At 39.5% G+C, this 18,843-nt stretch overlaps 1 protein-coding gene across 10 annotated transcripts in view; it reads left to right on the forward strand.

Moving 5' to 3' along the window:
* AFF1 (ALF transcription elongation factor 1) overlaps nucleotides 1-18,843 on the forward strand; it is a 204,989-nt gene that overhangs the window by 74,363 nt on the left and 111,783 nt on the right. For 2 of the 10 annotated variants that reach the window (XM_067736546.1, XM_067736547.1), the window contains exon 1: nucleotides 4,068-4,432. The exons of 5 other annotated variants lie outside the window; for them this stretch is intronic. In XM_067736546.1, the coding sequence (XP_067592647.1) occupies nucleotides 4,416-4,432 (17 nt within the window). In that variant the 5' untranslated portion in view covers nucleotides 4,068-4,415. 3 more of the 10 variants (XM_067736553.1, XM_067736551.1, XM_067736552.1) reach the window with 3 other exon arrangements.

Consider the following 18,843-nt stretch of genomic DNA (forward strand, 5'->3'; position numbering starts at 1 on the left):
GGGGGGGCTTCCCTGGTGGCGCAGTGGTTGAGAGTCCTCCTGCCGATGCAGGGGACACGGGTTCGTGCCCTGGTCCGGGAAGATCCCACATGCCGCAGAGCGGCTGGGCCCGTGAGCCATGGCCGCTGAGCCTGCGCATCCGGAGCCTGTGCTCCTCAACGGGAGAGGCCACAACAGTGAGAGGCCCGCGTACCGCAAAAAAAAAAAAAAAAATTTTGGAGAGTAGACTTTTGCCTAAATTTATGCTTTGTTTCCTTCAAGGTTTATCATTCTTCTATTGCAAAAGAATACACGTGTGCAGTGGTATTTTATTGTCTGATAGAGATTTCTTATGAATGAAAATAAATGCTGTCCAACCATGACACTTAAAATGACTGAGGGATTATAAACCAATACTGAATCAAAGAGCTCACTTTTATCTTTTAAGTATGCGTGATCTAAGCAAGTCGTTCTCACATGTAAGCAGACAAGTATTAGCTGGAGAATTTGTTGAAGTGCATATCCCTGAGACCTCTCCCTACAAAGATTTTGATTCACGAGTTCTGGAGTCTGTGGTTTTAACACATGACACAGGTGATTTGATATTTTACCAAAGCTGATCTGGGTGCTAAGATTCTACACAGGAATAGCTATAATATAATAATATTACTTTTAGTATAAGAGAAGCCATGATGATTGTGGAGAGCTGGAGGAGACATGGAAGTATCAACAAGTATCAACAAATGACATGGAATAAGTTTGCACCCTCAAATTATTAAAAACCCCAAAGAGTTTTTGTATGTGTGTGTTTTATCTATTGATACTTGCTGTATTAAAAATTAAAATTGAGATATTTAAAATATTAAATTCTTTAAAATAATAAACCCATTACCTGTTAACTTAAATAATATTTTTATTTGGAAAAGAAAACTATTTCCAAAATAAAAAATTTAGTAAGAGGAGTGGCATTATTTTACATTTATGCAAATCTCTTTACTGTCCAAACTAATAGAAGACAGCCAGATTCTCATCTGCTTCTGTGTTCAATCTGTTGCAATGTTATTTTGGTTGAAATATATGAAGAAGATGCAGCCTCACAGAAAATGGAGGAGTATTTTAATACCTTTTTTGATATTATATCAAAACTCTACAAGTCATAGTTTCTTAAAGGTTAGTTGCAATGTGGAATTTGAAATCATATCATTGAACTTTTTTTTTTTTTTTGCGGTACGCGGGCCTCTCACTGTTGTGGCCTCTCCCGTTGCGGAGCACAGGCTCTGGACCTGCAGGCTCAGCGGCCATGGCTCATGGGCCCAGCCGCTCCGCGGCATGTGGGATCTTCCCAGACCGGGGCACAAACCCGTGTCCCCTGCATCGGCAGGTGGACTCTCAACCACTGCGCCAACAGGGAAGCCCTGAACTTTTTTTTTGATATATTAAAATCCATTGGTCTGTCCTGCACTTTCAGTGGATCTTTTACCCGTGCACGATTTTAAAAAAATTTATTTAATTAATTTATTTATGGCTGTGGTGGGTCTTTGTTGCTGTGCGTGGGCTTTCTGTAGTTGTGGTGCGCAGGGGCTACTCTTTCATTGTGGCGCACAGGCTTCTCATTGTGGTGGCTTCTCGTTGTGGAGCACGGGCTCTAGGTGTGCGGGCTTCAGTAGTTGTGGCATGTGGGCTCAGTAGTTGTGGCTCATGGGCTCTGGAGCGCAGGCTTGGTAGTTGTGGCGCACGGGCCTAGTTGCTCTGCGGCATGTGGGATCTTCTCAGACCACAGCTCAATCACGTGTCCCCTGCACTGGCAGGCAGATTCTTAACCACTGCGCCACCAGGGAAGCCCCACAATTTTGTACTGTTTAGAAAATTTTGGTCACTGAGTTACGCAGGTCTTCTTTTTTAAAAATTTAATTAATTAATTTAGTTTTGGTTGCATTGGGTCTTCGTTGCTGTGCATGGGCTTTTTCTAGTTGTGGCGAGCAGGGGCTACTCTGTTGTGGTGTGCTGGCTTCTCACTGTGGTGGCGTCTCTTGTTGCGGAGGACGGGGTCTAGGCGTGTGGGCTTCAGTAGTTGTGGCTCACAGGCTTAGTCAGTAGTTGTGGCTCACGGGCTCTAGAGCGTGGGCTAAGTAGTTGTTGCTCGTGGGCTTTAGAGTGCAGGCTCAGGAGTTGCGGCGCACAGGCTTAGTTGCTCCGTGGCATGTCTGATCTTTGTGGACCAGGGCTCGAACCCGTGATCCCTGCCTTGGCAGGCAGATTCTTAACCACTGTGCCACCAGGGAAGTCCGTACACAGGTCTTCTAAAACCACATTCATTACTGTCCTTACCTCATCAGGAAAGTCTTTAAGTATTGGGAAGCTGACAGGCTCGCAGTGGCAGATGTCATTTTCCAAAATGCTTGAAAACTCAAATTTTATCATTGGCAATAAATACTGTCAGTTGTTTTCCTTGAAGAAACAGACTCACTTTGTTCATTTTTGAGAAAATTATTACCAAATACCCAAGTCAGAATAACCACAGTTCGTCAATTGTTCTTTCAATTGTTCCTCACTTGTTCTTCCAATTTTTTTCATTTCTAAAGAAATGGTAGTCCATGAAAAAAACAGCTATTTCAGCTTGCAACTCAATTATACAAGTGCTTTTCTTCTAGACAACCACTGTACTTCACTCTGCAGCAGCAGAGTGCTTCATGTGGACTTCCCATTTTGTCACAAAGAACATTAAAATGACCTGTACTCAAGGGTCAAGATTTAAGAAAAGTAGTAATTCTTACTGCTTGCTTCATTAAGGACATGTGTAAAGAAAACTGACCTTTTTTTCTTTTTTAAACTGCTAATGAGTGAAGAGCCACTGCCTTGATTAGTGCTAAGGTGCCAGCAGTTTCCCCGCAATTGCTTTTGCACCATCAGTGCAAATGTCAGCACAGTGAAAAAGACAAATAATGTCTTTGTGTTATTCTAAAAATAGCTTGACCTCTGAGAAGGTCCTGGGGACTCCCAGGAGACCACGAATCACACTTTGAGACCCACCATAGAGGTGCTTTGGGCCTTCCACCCGCCAGCCCCCACCTCCCAGCTTTGCAGTTTTTGTGCAGATGTCAACATGTCTATCCATGGCTCCTTAGCAGTACAGTGTGGAGTATCTCTTTGTGAGATGGTGTCACTGTCATGATTCTAGGTAGAATGGGGAGTCCACGGGGCCGGCATTCACTCCATTTAGAGTTTGCAGCTCCTACAGTGTGCTGCTGGTCCGCATGAGACGCTGAAGCCCAACCTCTCTCCTGCTCAACGACGTTTTTCCCTGCTTAGCTTTAGGCACAGTTTAAATTTAAATGCCTTCCCTGGCCCCCTTAGTAGGACACGGTTTCGTTTGTACTTACAGTGTTTAATATATTGTTGGCTTGCATCCTCAGTCATTTTCTAAAAATTTGTCAGTTCCTTAATTACTTCTTCAAGTACCATCTGAGTTGCTGTTTCCTTTTAATCTGAATGTTGTCCAATAAAAGGGCGTTGTTTTTTTTTAAAAAAGAGACGGCGCTTTGTACATATTTGTTTCAATGTAACGAAATCAAAACTGAAAGCTAACAAAGTCAAACAAGTGTGCGTTAGTTGCACATTTCCTGACTGCAAGCATTGGCACGATCAAACGTAGCGAACGTGTTTTATTGCTGTGGTTTTTATTCCTTGTTCACTTCAGCCTCTTGGGACACAATATTCAACAAATATTCAAATTGGGGCTGGAGTTCTGACCGCCCGGGTACTGCGTGTTCCGGCAGTGTGTGTTTGTACATTGTTAAAACCTGACAAGAGAGCGGTAGCCAGGAGCCTGCAGGCGGGGCTGCGCCGCGGTCGAGCCAGCTGGGCTGCGTCGGCGCTCGGCCTCTGCGCCCCCGCCCGGCGCAGCCTCGGGCTGGGCCGGTGGAGCGCCGTGCCCTTTTAAGGAGGCGGACCGTACCACCAGAACTTTGTTGAAGGGGGTGTCCAGGCGAACTCGGACAACTTTAACAGAGCCGAAGGACGATTTCCTTTACCTTCTGACGCGGGCCGGAGTTCTAGTGCTGCTTGGCGAAAGCTGTGCGTTGGTGGGCTTTGCGCGAAGGGAGCCCTTCGGTTTCCCTTCACCGGAATCGCCCGGAGGGATCTCACTCGGTCTGAATTCAGACGCGAAGCTCCCCGGGCCGGTCCAGAGTGTAGTTTGCCTGCAGAGGCCCCAGTGCCCGGATGTCCATCAGGATTAGCGCGAGCCAATACGCTCGGAGCCCGAGGCTGCGCTGAGGACGCCCGGGCTTGGGAGCAGGTAGTCCGGTAAAATCGGGTAGTCGCGCTGGGGAATCGTCCCCGCCCGGCCCCGGCAAATGGTGAGCGCGGCGCTGGCAGAAGGGCCGCCGGTTGAAGGCTCTGATGGACAGGAGACCTTGAGCTCTATAAACTGAATTATGGCAGCCCAGTCAAGGTAAGGCAGGCACCGAGAGAAACTTTTAAAATATGTTAGTGGCTAGGAGAATTGAAGGTTGCAAGGGAAGGGTCGGGGTGCTGCGAAGAGGACGAGCAGGAAGCAGCTTTGTCATTGCTTTCTCATCATTCCTGATGCTGTGGTTCTTTATTTATGTCAGATAAAAAACAGTTTGGAGAACATACTAGACAATTTCTGCAGAGAGGAGGGGGTTGAGTTAAAGTTAAGATTAAAGTTAAATTTCTCTTCTCTTCCAAAAATAATTATTTTCAGAAAAATAAAGTTGATTTAACTTGTCTGCCTTTGCCCAAATTGTCCTTTAGTTTCTTTGTGCACCTCCTTCTGGTTCTCCTGATTTTTTTTTCCCCTCTCCGCTAATGCCTTGAGCAGAATTTTGGAAATCGATTAATGTGAAACAGTTCGCCTTGGGGGAGGTGGTTGAGAATTTGCCTGGTAAGTGACTGGAAATTTTACTGCCAGAATGTACGATTGCACATAAAACGGCACAGCTTGCGTGAATCTGCTGAGTAGGCAAAGACCAGGAATGTATCGGGGTTGGTGAAGGGGAGAGGATAATGAACTGCAGTTGCTGTCAGAGGAACGCTATTGTAAGAACCTCCAGCCCTGACTTTCCATGGTTTGTTACTTTTTTTGTAATGAGGCTTTAAGAGTGATGACAAGGCATTAGTGATTTTTATGAAATTCAAACTGTTGTGTATGATTTCATTTTAGTTGTGACAGCAGTTGGTGCTAAAGGAAGCCTACAATTTAGATATACATTCTTTTTAAACTTTCAGTTTTACTGGAAAGTACTTTGGTGTCGCATTTAAATTAATGAGAGCTCCTCAAGTTGCTTTTTGATGTAATATAGTGATTTGGGGGAAATCTTACAAGGGTAAACACATTTCAGGTCTGAAGACCCAGATAGGTCACTCAAAGAAATAGATGCTTTAAGCTTAAAGTTTGGGCTTGATGAGACTTTGAATTTTTTTCCTAAGAGATAGAACTTTCTAGGAAGAAAAAGAACTTCACTATATAGAGTGCCTCTATGTGCTTTGTATATTTAATCCTCTAGACTCAGTGGTTTATCCCCTGCCCCCATTTTATTGGCTGTTCTAAGAGAGAGGTTCTTAACTTGAGGCCATGTAGTAGGAAAACTTGGATGAGAAACAAAAGTTGCATCTTTATTTATGCTAACCTTGACTGAAATTTAACTGCCAAAAGGGTCCATGGCATCAAAACCTTAGATTAAGACACTGTGATCTAAGAAATTAAATGGTATCTAACAGAGCTCAATAATAGAAAGCTGGGATTTGAACTCAGATGTGAGTGAGAGATGTGAGAATCTCAGACACTGAGAAATCTCAGACACTGAGATTTCAGTGTCTGAACCCTTAAATTAATTAAGAATAAAATGAGGTAATAGCTAAATTGGACACTGCTGTGTGCCAGGCACAGCAACTGTAATTGGATTACCTCTTTGACTCTTCTCAGTTGCTTAAATAGGTAAGTACTTGTATTTTTTCACATTTGTTCAGGAAACTGAGGCTCAGCCATTCTGTTTCTTGCTTGAGGTCACACAGGTAGAGCAGTGCCTGCCTGACTTCTGAGCTGCCCTGCAGCATTTCCTTATTCCAGGCTGCCTCTTTAATGCTGAGATGAGGTGTTGAAAGGGAGCTGCAACGCCTCAGTCTAAATGCGCAAAAAGCAATTTCTGCTAAAAGTACTTTGCTACAAGATGTAAAAATCCGAGTTATCAGTATGGTAGTTCAATTTGCTAGTAATTGAAATAGGAGGACTGTACATACATATTCTGCTTTTCTGCCTGGCCTTCAGATGTGCCCTTGAACTAGGAACAAAGCCACGATGTCTTTTTTTTTTTTTTTTAATTTTTTGGCCTCACTGCATGGCACCTGGGAACTTAGCTCCCCGACCAGGGATTGAACCTGCGCCTCCTGCATTGGAAGTGCAGAGTCTTAATGAGTGAACTGCCAGGGAAGTCCCCAAGGCCATGCTGTCTTGCTATTTTCTTAGTCTGCATCATGGGAGTATATCTCTCAAGTGGTAAATGTGCATTTTTTCATTTATAGCTGGAATGTGGTCCAAACTCACTTAGACATTGTGTTTGTGGGAGAATAGGTAATCTTTGAGATCCCCAGAGAGAATATATGGAGAAAATTGCAGGTATTTTTGGATTTCAGGAAACCCCAAAGCTGGGACACTCTGCCTGAGTAGTGCTAAGAGAAATGCAGCCATCATCTGTGATGTATAATCTGGGGTAGTAAAATCTTGCCCGTGTGTCAGCATCTGTTTGCTTTTGAAACAATTAATTTAGATTCTTGGACTCATTGGATCTGAATATTCATAGCATTTATAGCTCAGTTCTAACCATTGTGCACTGTTTAAATAATTAGGTGGTGGGATTTTTTTGTTTTTGAGTAGAAGAGATAGATGGAAACTTAGACGAAACTGAATTTTGTAGCACTGATAGTGAATAAATGAGCTGACCATGGCACTATTCTCTTATTATTTGTTATTGTTATAAGGTAATAGTCTTCACTTGATGTTGATGGATGGTGCATGACTAATTTTTCATGTGTATTTCTTCTCTCTAGTCAGCTCCTTAAGACATTGTCTCACATTTTTAGTATTCCTTGCATAGGCTAGAAGTACTTTGAATGAGGGAGGGACTGCTTAAATCTCTAGGCTTGTGAATTTCCATAAATTGAGGTTGCATATTCCTCTCCATTTTAAAACCCAAAAGTAGGAAATTGATTATTTTGTTTTGCTTTGTGGTTGATTTCTTCTGCTAGATATGGAAGACATTTATTGAATGAAAGGTCAATTCCCTAAGTTATAAAAATTAGATTTTGGGTCAGTATTTTGAGAACATTAAATATCTGCTTTGCCTTTTCAGAATTGTGGAGAAAGGCCGTCATTTAGAAGTGCAACATCAGTTAAAGCAGGGCATATTCTATGCCTCCCCTCTCAGATCAGTGTGTGCTTCCTTTGGAATCTATAAGCACAACAGATACATTGACTAGGCTTCCTTGCTTTAAGGTGAAATAGTTACAGATCATGGCTTTAGTTTCCAAATTCGGATCTAAAGCACTTGGAGACGGTGCTTTTATAGGAGTATACAGCCTGGCACACCCTCTTTTGAGGACTGGTAAACCTATGATGGGTAGGGGTGGGCATGGAATCCCATCAGTTTGTAGATCTATCCTTTTCTATGAGGATTAGCTTGCCTTATATTGAGGAGTGTGGATGGATAAAAGAGAAAGGAGGGCTTTGGTTCTCCATCTCTGCTAACCCCTTCATTGAAGCAATCCCTGAATTTTAGAAAGGAATACGTACATCTCTTCAACTACCGTCAGGGATTAACCGGTTTTAAATGCACCTTGTGCTACTGGAGAAGCCCTGGCCCACCTCCCCCCAGGGTGTGTGTGTGTAGCAGGGGGAGGATGCATGAATGAGAGTTGGGGGAGTTGAACTTGCTTCTTTAGAAGAGTAGCTTCTGGTGGCTGAGCACGTCTCAAAAGCTCTTTCACACAAACTGCAGAAGGAAATTAAGTTTAGGTAACTCTCCCACAGGTTTTTGTTTGTTTGTTTGAATTTGACTAAAGTTAATGATGTTTAAAAAAAATAATAGAGGAAAGTTAGATTGTTCCCAAGATTATTATGAAGCCGGTTTTTGGTGGATCTCTTACTCTGGTGGGGGAAATTTTCCACGGCAAAAAGCAATGCTCTTAAACTGGTATGGAACCAGTTTTGCTCCGTCCTCTGTCCCCACCCCCAGTTTATGAGCTTTGTAAAGATTACCTTGGAAGAAAATTCATGAAAGCAAAAAAGCTCTGACTTAATATGAGCAAATATCAAAGAAGAATGCTTGATGTTTTGGAAAGTGCAGTTCAAGGAAGTGATTTCAAGAGGGAAATAATTTATGCAGTATTTTGACCCAGTGAATGTCTTCATTTTTTCCCTTAAGACACCATTGTAAACTGTGTCCTTGACAGAAGAGGTTTCTTAAATGATTTCCTTCTAGTTCATCCTGAGAGCCCCGCTGAGCTTCCTGACTCAGACTAGAGGTTCTTCCATGATGAAGATGGAAGGAGGATTGAGTCATTTTTTTCATTCAGCTGGTTTATGGGGATATTCTTTGGCCAAAAAAAAAAAAAAAAAATTAACACAAGTGGTCTCTCAAGAGAGTTAGGGGATTCTATACTATACCATGAAAAAGTATTCAATAGCTGGTTCTATACTGTTTTGAAAATGGAATTTAGTGAATGCTGCACCTAAGCAACTTAAATGTCAAATATGCTAATTATCTTAATCATGGATAAGAGAGAAATCTCTCTCATCTGGGCACTGTCACTTATTTGTTTTGAGCATCCAAATCTATGTATTACTTAATAGCTGTAAAATGGAGGAATTATAAAGCTGGTTTGCTTCATTACAGCTTTGAGGTATAACATACAACTTGATTGCTTCTAATATATAAACTTAGTTTTCTGTTAGCAAATTTCTCTATTTTGTTTGCTTTCCAAGATAGGAAAATAAACATTTCCAAAATCTGTCTTCTGAAAGGGCAAGTCCTGTATGTGAGATGTGGTGAGAAGGACTACAGGCGACAGTGTATTCTGACTTTACTTCTGTACTACTTGGAAATACAGCCTGCACCTTTAGGACAATGTTTCTTGGCTCAGAAGTACAAACATAGCAAACTTGGGTATCATAATCTCTTTGTTGTGGTTCAGTTACATTTTATTGATACGGGGTGGGTGCATAACTTTTACAGCTTAAATGATTACCTGTCCTTTTTACTTAAGTTAGAAAAAAATTGAAAGCTAAAGTTGTAGTATTTTAGCTCTGCTTCTGATTGTTCTTCATGCATTTTAATATGAACATAACCTGTATTCATTTGCTCAAAATAATACAGCAACTAGAATGCAAAGTAATGTCTTGCTCAAATATATATGTACCAGATGAAGTTCAGCTTTAGGCCTCTGGTGGGGGGGGGGGGAGAATAAGATTTATAACTTTTAGTGTTAATGCCCTTGGAGACCCAAAAGTAAAAATTAACTTTAATAAACATCCCAGTGCTGACTTTTTGTGTCTTGGCAGTGATCAGTGTTGAGAATCCTGCTCCTGTGCAAACTTTTCCCTTTTCCTATCTATCCGCAGTGAGTTAAAGCTTAACCTGATGGCCACAAAGCCAGCAGACTTAATATCCTGAAAGCCTTTTTCAATGGTGAACGTCTGTTGTTTTCTTGCATTGGTTTATTGGCTTCGTTTTTAATTTAACCAGATTGGACTCCTATCAGGTTCTTAAAGCAATAATTTGATGTCAGATTTAATATATTAAGAGGAAATTCCAATAGTCACGTCTTGTCAAAAGGAGCTGAAGCAAACAGAAGGGAGAAATATATTGTATTTCTATTGACAGCTAAATTGTCTTTATTTTGGTATTAGGTATTGTATTTCCAGAGGGCACCCATAGATCGACCACATTCTAAAAGTACCAAGGATTGTTCTTCCTCCACAGTGGCTCATGTGATGATGAATGCTTGGAGACCTGCGGGCCACATGATCCTTTGTTTGGGTGGGCTGGGGAGAGTTAAGGATGTGACTCCTGAGTCACTGGTTCGCCTTTATTTTACCCAAAAGGATCTTGCCTTTCTTTTCAGTATTGCTTACAGCTCGATTGGCAATTAAACAAATAAAAGTGAAGGAATATTTTAGGGGCAGTGTGGTTATATTAAGCTCAAAGTTCTCAAACTGGATTAGACACAAGAAACAACATGAGTGCTTCTTAACATGCAGATTCTGCTCTCCCCTCCCCCCAGAGATTCCTTTTAGGCAGGTCCAGGGTGGAGCTTGGGTGGAGCCCTGCTGGGTCTGAGGCCAGAGGCCCACCTACCACACTTTGTGAAATGGGGTGTGTGTGAGGGAGATACAGTATCATATAAACTATGTTGTGTAATGCAGTTACATTTTGATTTAATATATATTCATATATACACCCCCCCCCATTGAAATAGACAAGAGGTTGGTACAGAAGGTAGATATCTACCTCTATAAATTTATGTACTTATTATAAACTCTATTAGTTGAAATGTCCAAATGCACCTATATTTAAAAAATAAAAGGAAAAGGAAGGTACCAAGAAGTAATGTGCAATGTTTGATCCAGCAGCACTTTCCCAAAAATTGTTTCTTAAGGACCTGGATACTTAATTTACCCTTTTCTATCCGCTCTGGTCTCCCTCCCAAAACTACTAACTCACTCTTCAACATCCCCCCCGCCCCTATCCCCCATTCATCAGGTGGCAGTTGTTTTGTTTTGTTTTGTTTTTAATTTTTATTTATTTAATTTTGGCTGCATTGGGTCTTCGTTGCTGCGCACAGGCCTTCTCTAAGTTGCTGCAAGCGGGGGCTGTTGGGCTTCTCGTTGCGGTGGCTTCTCTTGTTTCGGAGCACGGGCTCTTAGGCTCCTGGGCCTCAGTAGCTGTGGCATGCAGGCCCAGCAGTTGCAGCACGCTGGCTCAGTTGCTCTGTGGCATGTGGGATCTTCCCAGACTAGGGCTTGAACCCGTGTCCCCTGCACTGGCAGGAGGACTGCCAACCACTGCGCCACCAGGGAAGTCCCAGGTGGCAGTTGTTTTTGTTCCTAGAGAAAAGTTATAACTGTGAATTGGTCAATTATATCCAAACTTTTGAAACTGAAATAAAAGTTTGGGGTTTTTTTCCTTTCTTTTAAAGAAGAGCATTGTCTAGGTGTACTGTCATTGAACAAATAATATGCAACAAAAATTTTAAAATGGGGCTCCTATGGGAAGTAAATGTTAAAATTATAGCAGAAGTCAGTTCCTGTAACAAAATTCAGGAAACACTTTCTGGTATGTGGGTGTTGTAACTTTTCAATTCTTGGAACTTTCCTTCAGGAAACTGTCCTGTCAAAAGCAGAGCAGTTGATAAAATATGAAGCACAATTCACAAACTCTGTTGTGCAGTGTAATTAAATTTTGATTTGGGGCATATGTTTTTGTGGTGGTGATAGAGCTGAGACTGTCATGTGATTTTCATCGTGGGTAACGTGCATCTGGATAACTTGTTAAATGGCTTCTCTCCCTCTCCCCATTCTCTTTGCTTTAAAAATACAGGTGTACCTGATTTGCTCTGGATGTGAATTTATGGAAAGTGGTATTTTTAAAATTTATGGAAAGTGGTATTTTAAAAATTAACCAGTTCCCATTATTTTGTATAAAAGTATGAAACTTGTTTCTTTTCCAGCTTTACAGAAATTACATATTTTTGTCTCATGATTGACAAACTAATATTTTACCTTAGACATTTACATTTCTAAGTAAGGTGGTCTACCTAGTCAGTTGGTAACTTAAGCTGCCAAAATGCTAATAAAAATTTGAGTCCATGATTTTAATTTTTTTCTTTAAAGGAAAATAACCTCTTACTGAGTTAATAGGATGTTTTATGTAAGTTTTTTTTTTTTTTTGGTTAAAAACATATTTATTGGTTCAAAGTTCTAGACAGTAAAACAATAGCTAAAGCTCTTGTTTTATGTTTTTTTCAAGTAACTTTGACCTAGCATTTACACTTCTAGGAATTAGGTTTTTTTGTTAATCTTTTATAAGCTGTGTATCTCCCTTTCCCACTCAGTTCCCTCTTAGAGTTCAACCATACTTATGCTAGCTCTCCATTAAGAAAAAAAGAAAATCTGTGTAAATATAAACTTTGTACCAGATGGAGAAAATCAGGCAGCAACATTTACTAACATTAGGATAGTAAAAGGGTAGAATGAAACGCAGTATGTTACATTTGTTTCAAAATGGAGTTCTGCTACCTGAAGATGTTGGGAAGAATAAACAGTGGTCTGTGTCACTTGGTTTTAGTAAAATTCAGAGTAAACCAATTAAACTTAGTTTTTGTTTTTAAAGTGGAACTATGCCCAGAAGGCAAAAAGCCCTAGATGGGAAGTTATAAAAGATTGAATATGATCATTTCTACCATATTGCTGATTGTGTAGGGGTTTTGTTTTAACCCTCATGACAGGCGCCTTTTCTTACAAACATCTTTGTATTTTTCTCATTTTAACAGTCATATTTTTCTAAGGATAAAGTGAAAATCATTAGATTTACTTCATGTGAGTTTAATTTGTAGGCTTTAAAAATCTTGACAGTTCTCATGATAAGCCTAGAATAAAACTTGGTTTCTATCTGACTTCACCGGTAATTCTGTGGTGAAACCCCTAAGGTATTAGTATTATCCATTATTTTAAAGAGCAAAGTAGAAGCTTCACCACTTTTGGTCTTTTGGTAGCTTGGTAAATTACTTTTTTTTTTTTCTTTTTGCAAAGGGGGTGGGGCACGTTCACCAGATCTTTTCTCTCCCATGTTGTCACTTTACGCTTCTTCCCAGCCCAGCTGTTTTTGTTTGTTTTGTTTTCTTTTTTCGTTTTCTTTACAACTTTGAGGTATATTTTACATATTTTAAAAGTTGACCATTTCAGGTATACAGTTCAGTGATTTTTAGTTACTTTACTGATGCAAACATCACCATTAATCAATTTTAGAACATTTTATCCTCCCAGTAAGATCCCTCATTGCCCCATCCAACCATTAATCTACATTTTGGGTGTAAATTTGCCTTTTGTGGGTGTCTCACGTACACGGAATCTTGTAGTTTCTTGCATCTGGCTTTTTGCACTCACATAATTTTTTGAAGTTCATCTGTGGCATAGCATGTGTCAGTAGCTCTTTTTTTTTTTTTTTGCGGTACGCGGGCCTCTCACTGTTGTGGCCTCTCCCGTTGCGGAGCACAGCCTCCGGACGCGCAGGCTCAGCAGCCATGGCTCACGGGCCCAGCTGCTCCGCAGCATGTGGCACGAACCCGCGTCCCCTGCATCGGCAGGCAGACTCTCAACCACTGCACCACCAGGGAAGCCCAGCTCTGTCCTTTTAATTGCTGAGTAATTAATTCTGTTGTCTGGATAGATAGACTGTTTTTTCCCAGTGTTTTGCCTTTTGTGGGGGTATTTGAATAATGCTGCTATGAACATTTGCATGCAGGTCTTTGTGTAGACTATGTTTTTCTTTTTCTTGGTTAGGTACACTATGAGTGGAATTGCTAGGTCTTATGACAGTTTTGTACTTATTAACCTTTTGAGAAACCACCAAACTGTTTTCTAAAATATATGCTCACCCATAGCCCATGTTTAAACCGATATAATTCATTCAATTTCTTGTGACTTATGTACTATTCTCACAGTCAGCTGGGCTGTGAAAGTAGTGGTTCTGAGATGTGATCAATTTTGCATTTGATTATTAGAAAATGTTTTAAATTTATATATGTCTTAAAAACACAACTCTTTTTTCCTATAAAGAAAATCCCTTTTGGTATTTTTAAAATTGATTGGGCTTTTTGATGAAGAAACTTATCAAGGAATGTTTAAAGAATACCAAATTTAAAGTATCAGTGCATGCTGTTGTCAAAATCGCAAAAGAAACTTCCAACCCACAACTCAAATATCACAAATATATTATTAAATATAACTCCTTTATTTCATAACTGCAAAATGGCCCTAGAAATTGTTAACTTCAATACACTTTATAATAAAAACATTCAGGCAGAAATTAGCTGTTCTCATTCACTACAGCCTCACATGCAAAGATATGTTATCTAAATGAAGCTTCTGGAAATTATCATTGAAACTTGGGTCCTGCCAGGGGAAGGTGGTGACCACGTGCCCTCAGTCGGTGGTGTGCTCCAACCTTCAGGAAAAGATACATCTATTTTACAAACATAATGAAATGCTGTGAAGTTATCTGTATGTGCATGTGTGATGGTAGTGATAGCGGATCATCTTTTCAGCACTCCACTGCCATTCTGTTTTTTAAAAAAAGGCTGTGAGGCCCTGGTTCACTGTCCACTGCACAGCTGCCTTGAATGAGTCTGCCCAGTGTGTCTTCTGCTTTGGATGACATGTTATCAGAATTCACTGCTTCTGAGTATTAATTTTTACCTACTTAAAGATTACGTATCAGTATTAATAGCTTTATGCCTGTGGCCAATTCACATGCGTGGACAGTGCTTTTAATATTGGTTCTCTGTATCCTGTATCGATGGAGCCTCACTGCTCGCTCAGAGCCAGCCGCAGCATGTGCAGGGCTCTGAGCTTCTTCAGACAGATCTGGGGTCTCCCTCCCCACAGGGAGACAGAAAACCAGCAAACAAGCTGGCAGCAACACAACGGCAGACTGTGTTAGGTACTATGACAAAAATCCAGCCGGGCCGGGGCGGAGAATAAGGGAGTGTGGGGAACTTGTTTTCACGTGCGCCATGAGGACGTTCGAGGAAGTTAGCCTGAAATGGAGAAAACGCAAATCATGACAAGTTAGATTTAATTGTCCTTTCAGAATGTAATAAGTGATATTGGTGGGAAGGATGGCATTTTTAAACAGGGTAAATATGGTTTTAGGAAATAGCCATCATGTGGCAGTTTCTCAAAATAAAATTTTAATTGTCTTTGTGAATTCTACCAAAACTCAGCCCTATTTAAAAAAATTTTTTTTTTAATTTTCATGAAGGCAAAATGACTTCCATAACAACGTAACTTGAACTTTAAAAATAGAGACTATGTTTTCTAAAAGTTTGCTTTAATTGGTGCATAAATATAAACAAGTTAAACATGTGGGAAAGAAATTTGAGAGGACATTTTCCTTAGTTTGGAAGCCATCAAATAAAGGATGTGATAGAATTAGAGAAGTCCTAGCTCAGTGAAGACAGTCATAAAGGAATGAAGATTTAGACTGTTGCGGAGGGTTTTTAAGCCTGGCTATTTTAAAAGGTTAATCTACAAAGCATCTTTTTATACATGTGAAAGGCTGTTATGGGGAGTGGGGTGAAAGATGGCCTCCATCTCTGATCTTGAAGAAATAATTTATATATGTTAAGAGGTTTAAGCAAAGCCCGGGAATGAGCTTCTCATTGAAGATAAGTAAACATGAAAATATAGTAGAAGGTGGTGTTCTTTTAGTATATATAGAAATAGAAAATAATGTTCTACTTTGGATATTTTAGGAAGTAGCAGATGGTTTTAAGTACCTTTTTCTCAAGGGATTCTGTGGCTTCTTAAAAAAAAAATGTGATCACAGCAAACTACTAGAGGAACTGAAAGTTCTTATCCTCTGCATGCATCACGGCTTTATTTGATTATATAGAGTTGCTTCAAGGATCCTGTGCTCATTATCACCTTATCTCTTTTGTACCTCTGTTTTATAGTTATTTTCAAATAGATGTATTTAGTTCTATACCTTTTGTGGCATGGTATATGGTAATTTTGTGACTGTATTGTGAACATGTGAAAAGAAGGTGTATTCTTTATTTTCAGGGTCCAGAGTTAAACATGGGTTTGTACATTAGACCTATTTTACATTATTTCTATATTCTTTGTCCATTTATTCTGCTGTAGATTGGGAGATGAATAAAGATCTAATACAATTAGAGAATTTCTGTTTCTCCTAGTATCTTCTGAAGCTTTTGCTTTACAAATGTGGTTGCAATGCTTTTGGTGTGTAGATATTCAAAATTGTTACATCTTCATTTTAGATCGCTCCCCTTGAAGGTATTAGTTTCTTATTTATACTTCCAGTTTTCTTTGAGTATTGGTGACATTTTTAAAAAAAATAAAAGATACATCTTTACATCTTTCATCCACATGGATACTATTTTGGTTTAAGGAGTGGGAGGGGTGGTCCAGCCCCCCTCCCAGCCTGCCCCCAAACAAAACATTTTGATCTCTGTTCAAGAACCACCATCAAACTCAATGATTGTAACTTTCTAATATGTCTTAATATGTGAAAGAGCTAATCTCCCTTCTTTACCCTTCATGCTTTCAGAATTTTCATGGATATTTTTTTCATGGATATTTTTCAAGATCAGCCTGAGTATTTTGTCAAAAACTGGTGGCTTTTAATAGGGTGACTTCCTAACAAACTTATGAAACCTCATCCTGTTTTTCAGAAGTATTAAAGTTTTAAACAGGATCTCTGTTTTTTTTAGATTTTCGTGGAATGGAAAAGGGTAAGTCCCAGTGCCAGGGCCTCCTTGAATCACCAGACAGACACCACTCATTTATGTTGGAGACATTTGGGAAATCCTGTTTGCCTCAGTTTCTCCAGAAAGAAGTGAAAATGTACATTTGCTCTTGTCATGGATGAATGTATTATTAATATAACTCTAACTGGAATCGTATTTTTGTAGGTGATTCACATCTGGCTTTGGGCAGAAACAACATTTTGCAGTCTCTGTATTGCTGTGCATAGTATCTCACTTTCTAGCAGACTTTTTGGTCATTTGCTTTTCCTTGACCATAAAAGATATAATTTAGGCTCTTTAAAAATCTTTTTGTAGTTCGGTAAAATAAAAGCAGCAGTTTATTAAAGTTAATTGTAATTAAGATGAAAGAGAAATATCTTCCTTAAATCTCAACAACTTAACTAAAGATGTTCTTTTTGTTCCTTTTCAGCTTTTTTCTTTATACATTAAATGTTTTCACATAGTTGAACTATTCTTTGTATACATTTGATAAGTGATTTAGTCAATGAACAGGGAAAAGAAGATGAGGTTGGGATTACTTTAGGCTGTTGTGATTTTTTTAAATTGTCATTATCTCTTAAATTTGAAAAGGAACAGATAAGACTTTCAGATCTTTTATGCTTAGAAACGCGATGCTAAGAATACATTTTTTAAAAGCTGAAAATAGCCCAGTTCATATTGACTAAAGCAAGGTGTTATTTTATACATTGTGCTATAGAAGCCAGGGTAGTAATGGAGATATTAACACACTGCCACTTGGGTTTAATAGATATTGCAGCCTGTTCATGCTTCTGGTTATGGAGACCACACTGAACACCATAGTTATGAACTTCACTCGTTCATATTTACTTATAAGACTGTCATAGTTGAAGAGCTAGTGTAGCTCACAAATTCATAATAATTGAAGACCCCTTGTAGGATTTTTTCTTTTCTATTCACACTTGCAGATAGTGTTCATGCATGTTCACACAGAACCCAAACATTGCCTCAGTAGAAGTTGAAATCATATATGCAGACTGAAATCATTATTTCTAGTCATGCTTTTAAATATTAGTTTGAAAAATTGCTTTTTTGCTTTTTTCCTATTAGTATCATTTTAAAATCAGCAAGAAAATTAGGAGTTCCCTGGCAGTTCAGTGGTTACGACTCTGCCCTTCCACTGCAGGGGGCATGGGTTCGATCGAGATTGGGGGAACTAAGATCCTGCATGCCATGTGGCGTGGCCCCTCCCCCCAAAAATAAAAAAAAATAAAATCAACAAGAAAACAGATTTTTGACAATTGTCTTAACTTTGTAAATCTCAATTAAATTTGTTTAAATTATCAGGAATAGAAAATTCAGATACTTATATTTTTATAGAATTCCTTTAAAAATTGTGCCCAAACTGTAGGACAGCAGGAGTCACTGAAATTACTTATTTACTTGAGGAAAACATTTCTGATTTAATTCAAAAATGATTATTTTTCCCCATTGTATTTTCATAGTTGAGCTGGTAAGAGTGGGTGGTTATTTCAGTAGGTGTTGGGAAGTTTAAAAAGCATAGTTAGTTTCCTAATTACTGATTTTCTCCCCAAAATGGGTTTGGAACACAGAAAGCAGCAGAAGCAGTAATGAAAATCATGTGATGAAGGTTAAACCCCCAGGCTGCACCCAGAATGTTTCTTCACTTACAGTACCAAAATGTCAAAAATTTGGAACAATAATGGAAAACAGTGCAATTGATGAAACAAAGCATACAAACCATGCTTGAATAAGATGGTTTATCCTATACTCAAGTTAGTTTTTTGTTTTGGCAGGAGGGAGGAGTGGTGTAGGGCATCTTTAGGTTTAATAGGAGGAGAATGTGGAAAAAAATGAATTATTTTGGGAGTATTTCTGTTGGTAAACTTGGACACTTTGAAGGACAGAGACTTTATGTATAGTTTCAGTATGTGATAATAACAGTCATTTATTGAGCATTCCATTATATTCGGAGCCAGGAACTTTGCGTATTTGATATCCCTGAATCTGTATGACAAGAGATTATCACTCCTATTGCACGGATGAAGAAACTGAGGCTTGTGGAGATTAACTGACTGACCCAGGTTACACAGCAAGTGACAGCTTGACACACAGCATCTACTAATCTACTCCAGACTTTTCATTTAATTGTCTTCCTCATACACTTATCCATATGGCCAATGTTCCTTGGTTTACTAATAAACAAAGGAAGGATGGAGAAAGTGGAATATGATTGTATGTGTATGTCCGTCTGTCTTTTAACTCAACTGTGACTGTGAAACAGAAAAAGGGAGGGAG

The sequence above is a fragment of the Pseudorca crassidens genome, chromosome 4, assembly GCF_039906515.1.
Source record: "Pseudorca crassidens isolate mPseCra1 chromosome 4, mPseCra1.hap1, whole genome shotgun sequence".
Taxonomy (NCBI): Eukaryota; Metazoa; Chordata; class Mammalia; order Artiodactyla; family Delphinidae; genus Pseudorca; species Pseudorca crassidens.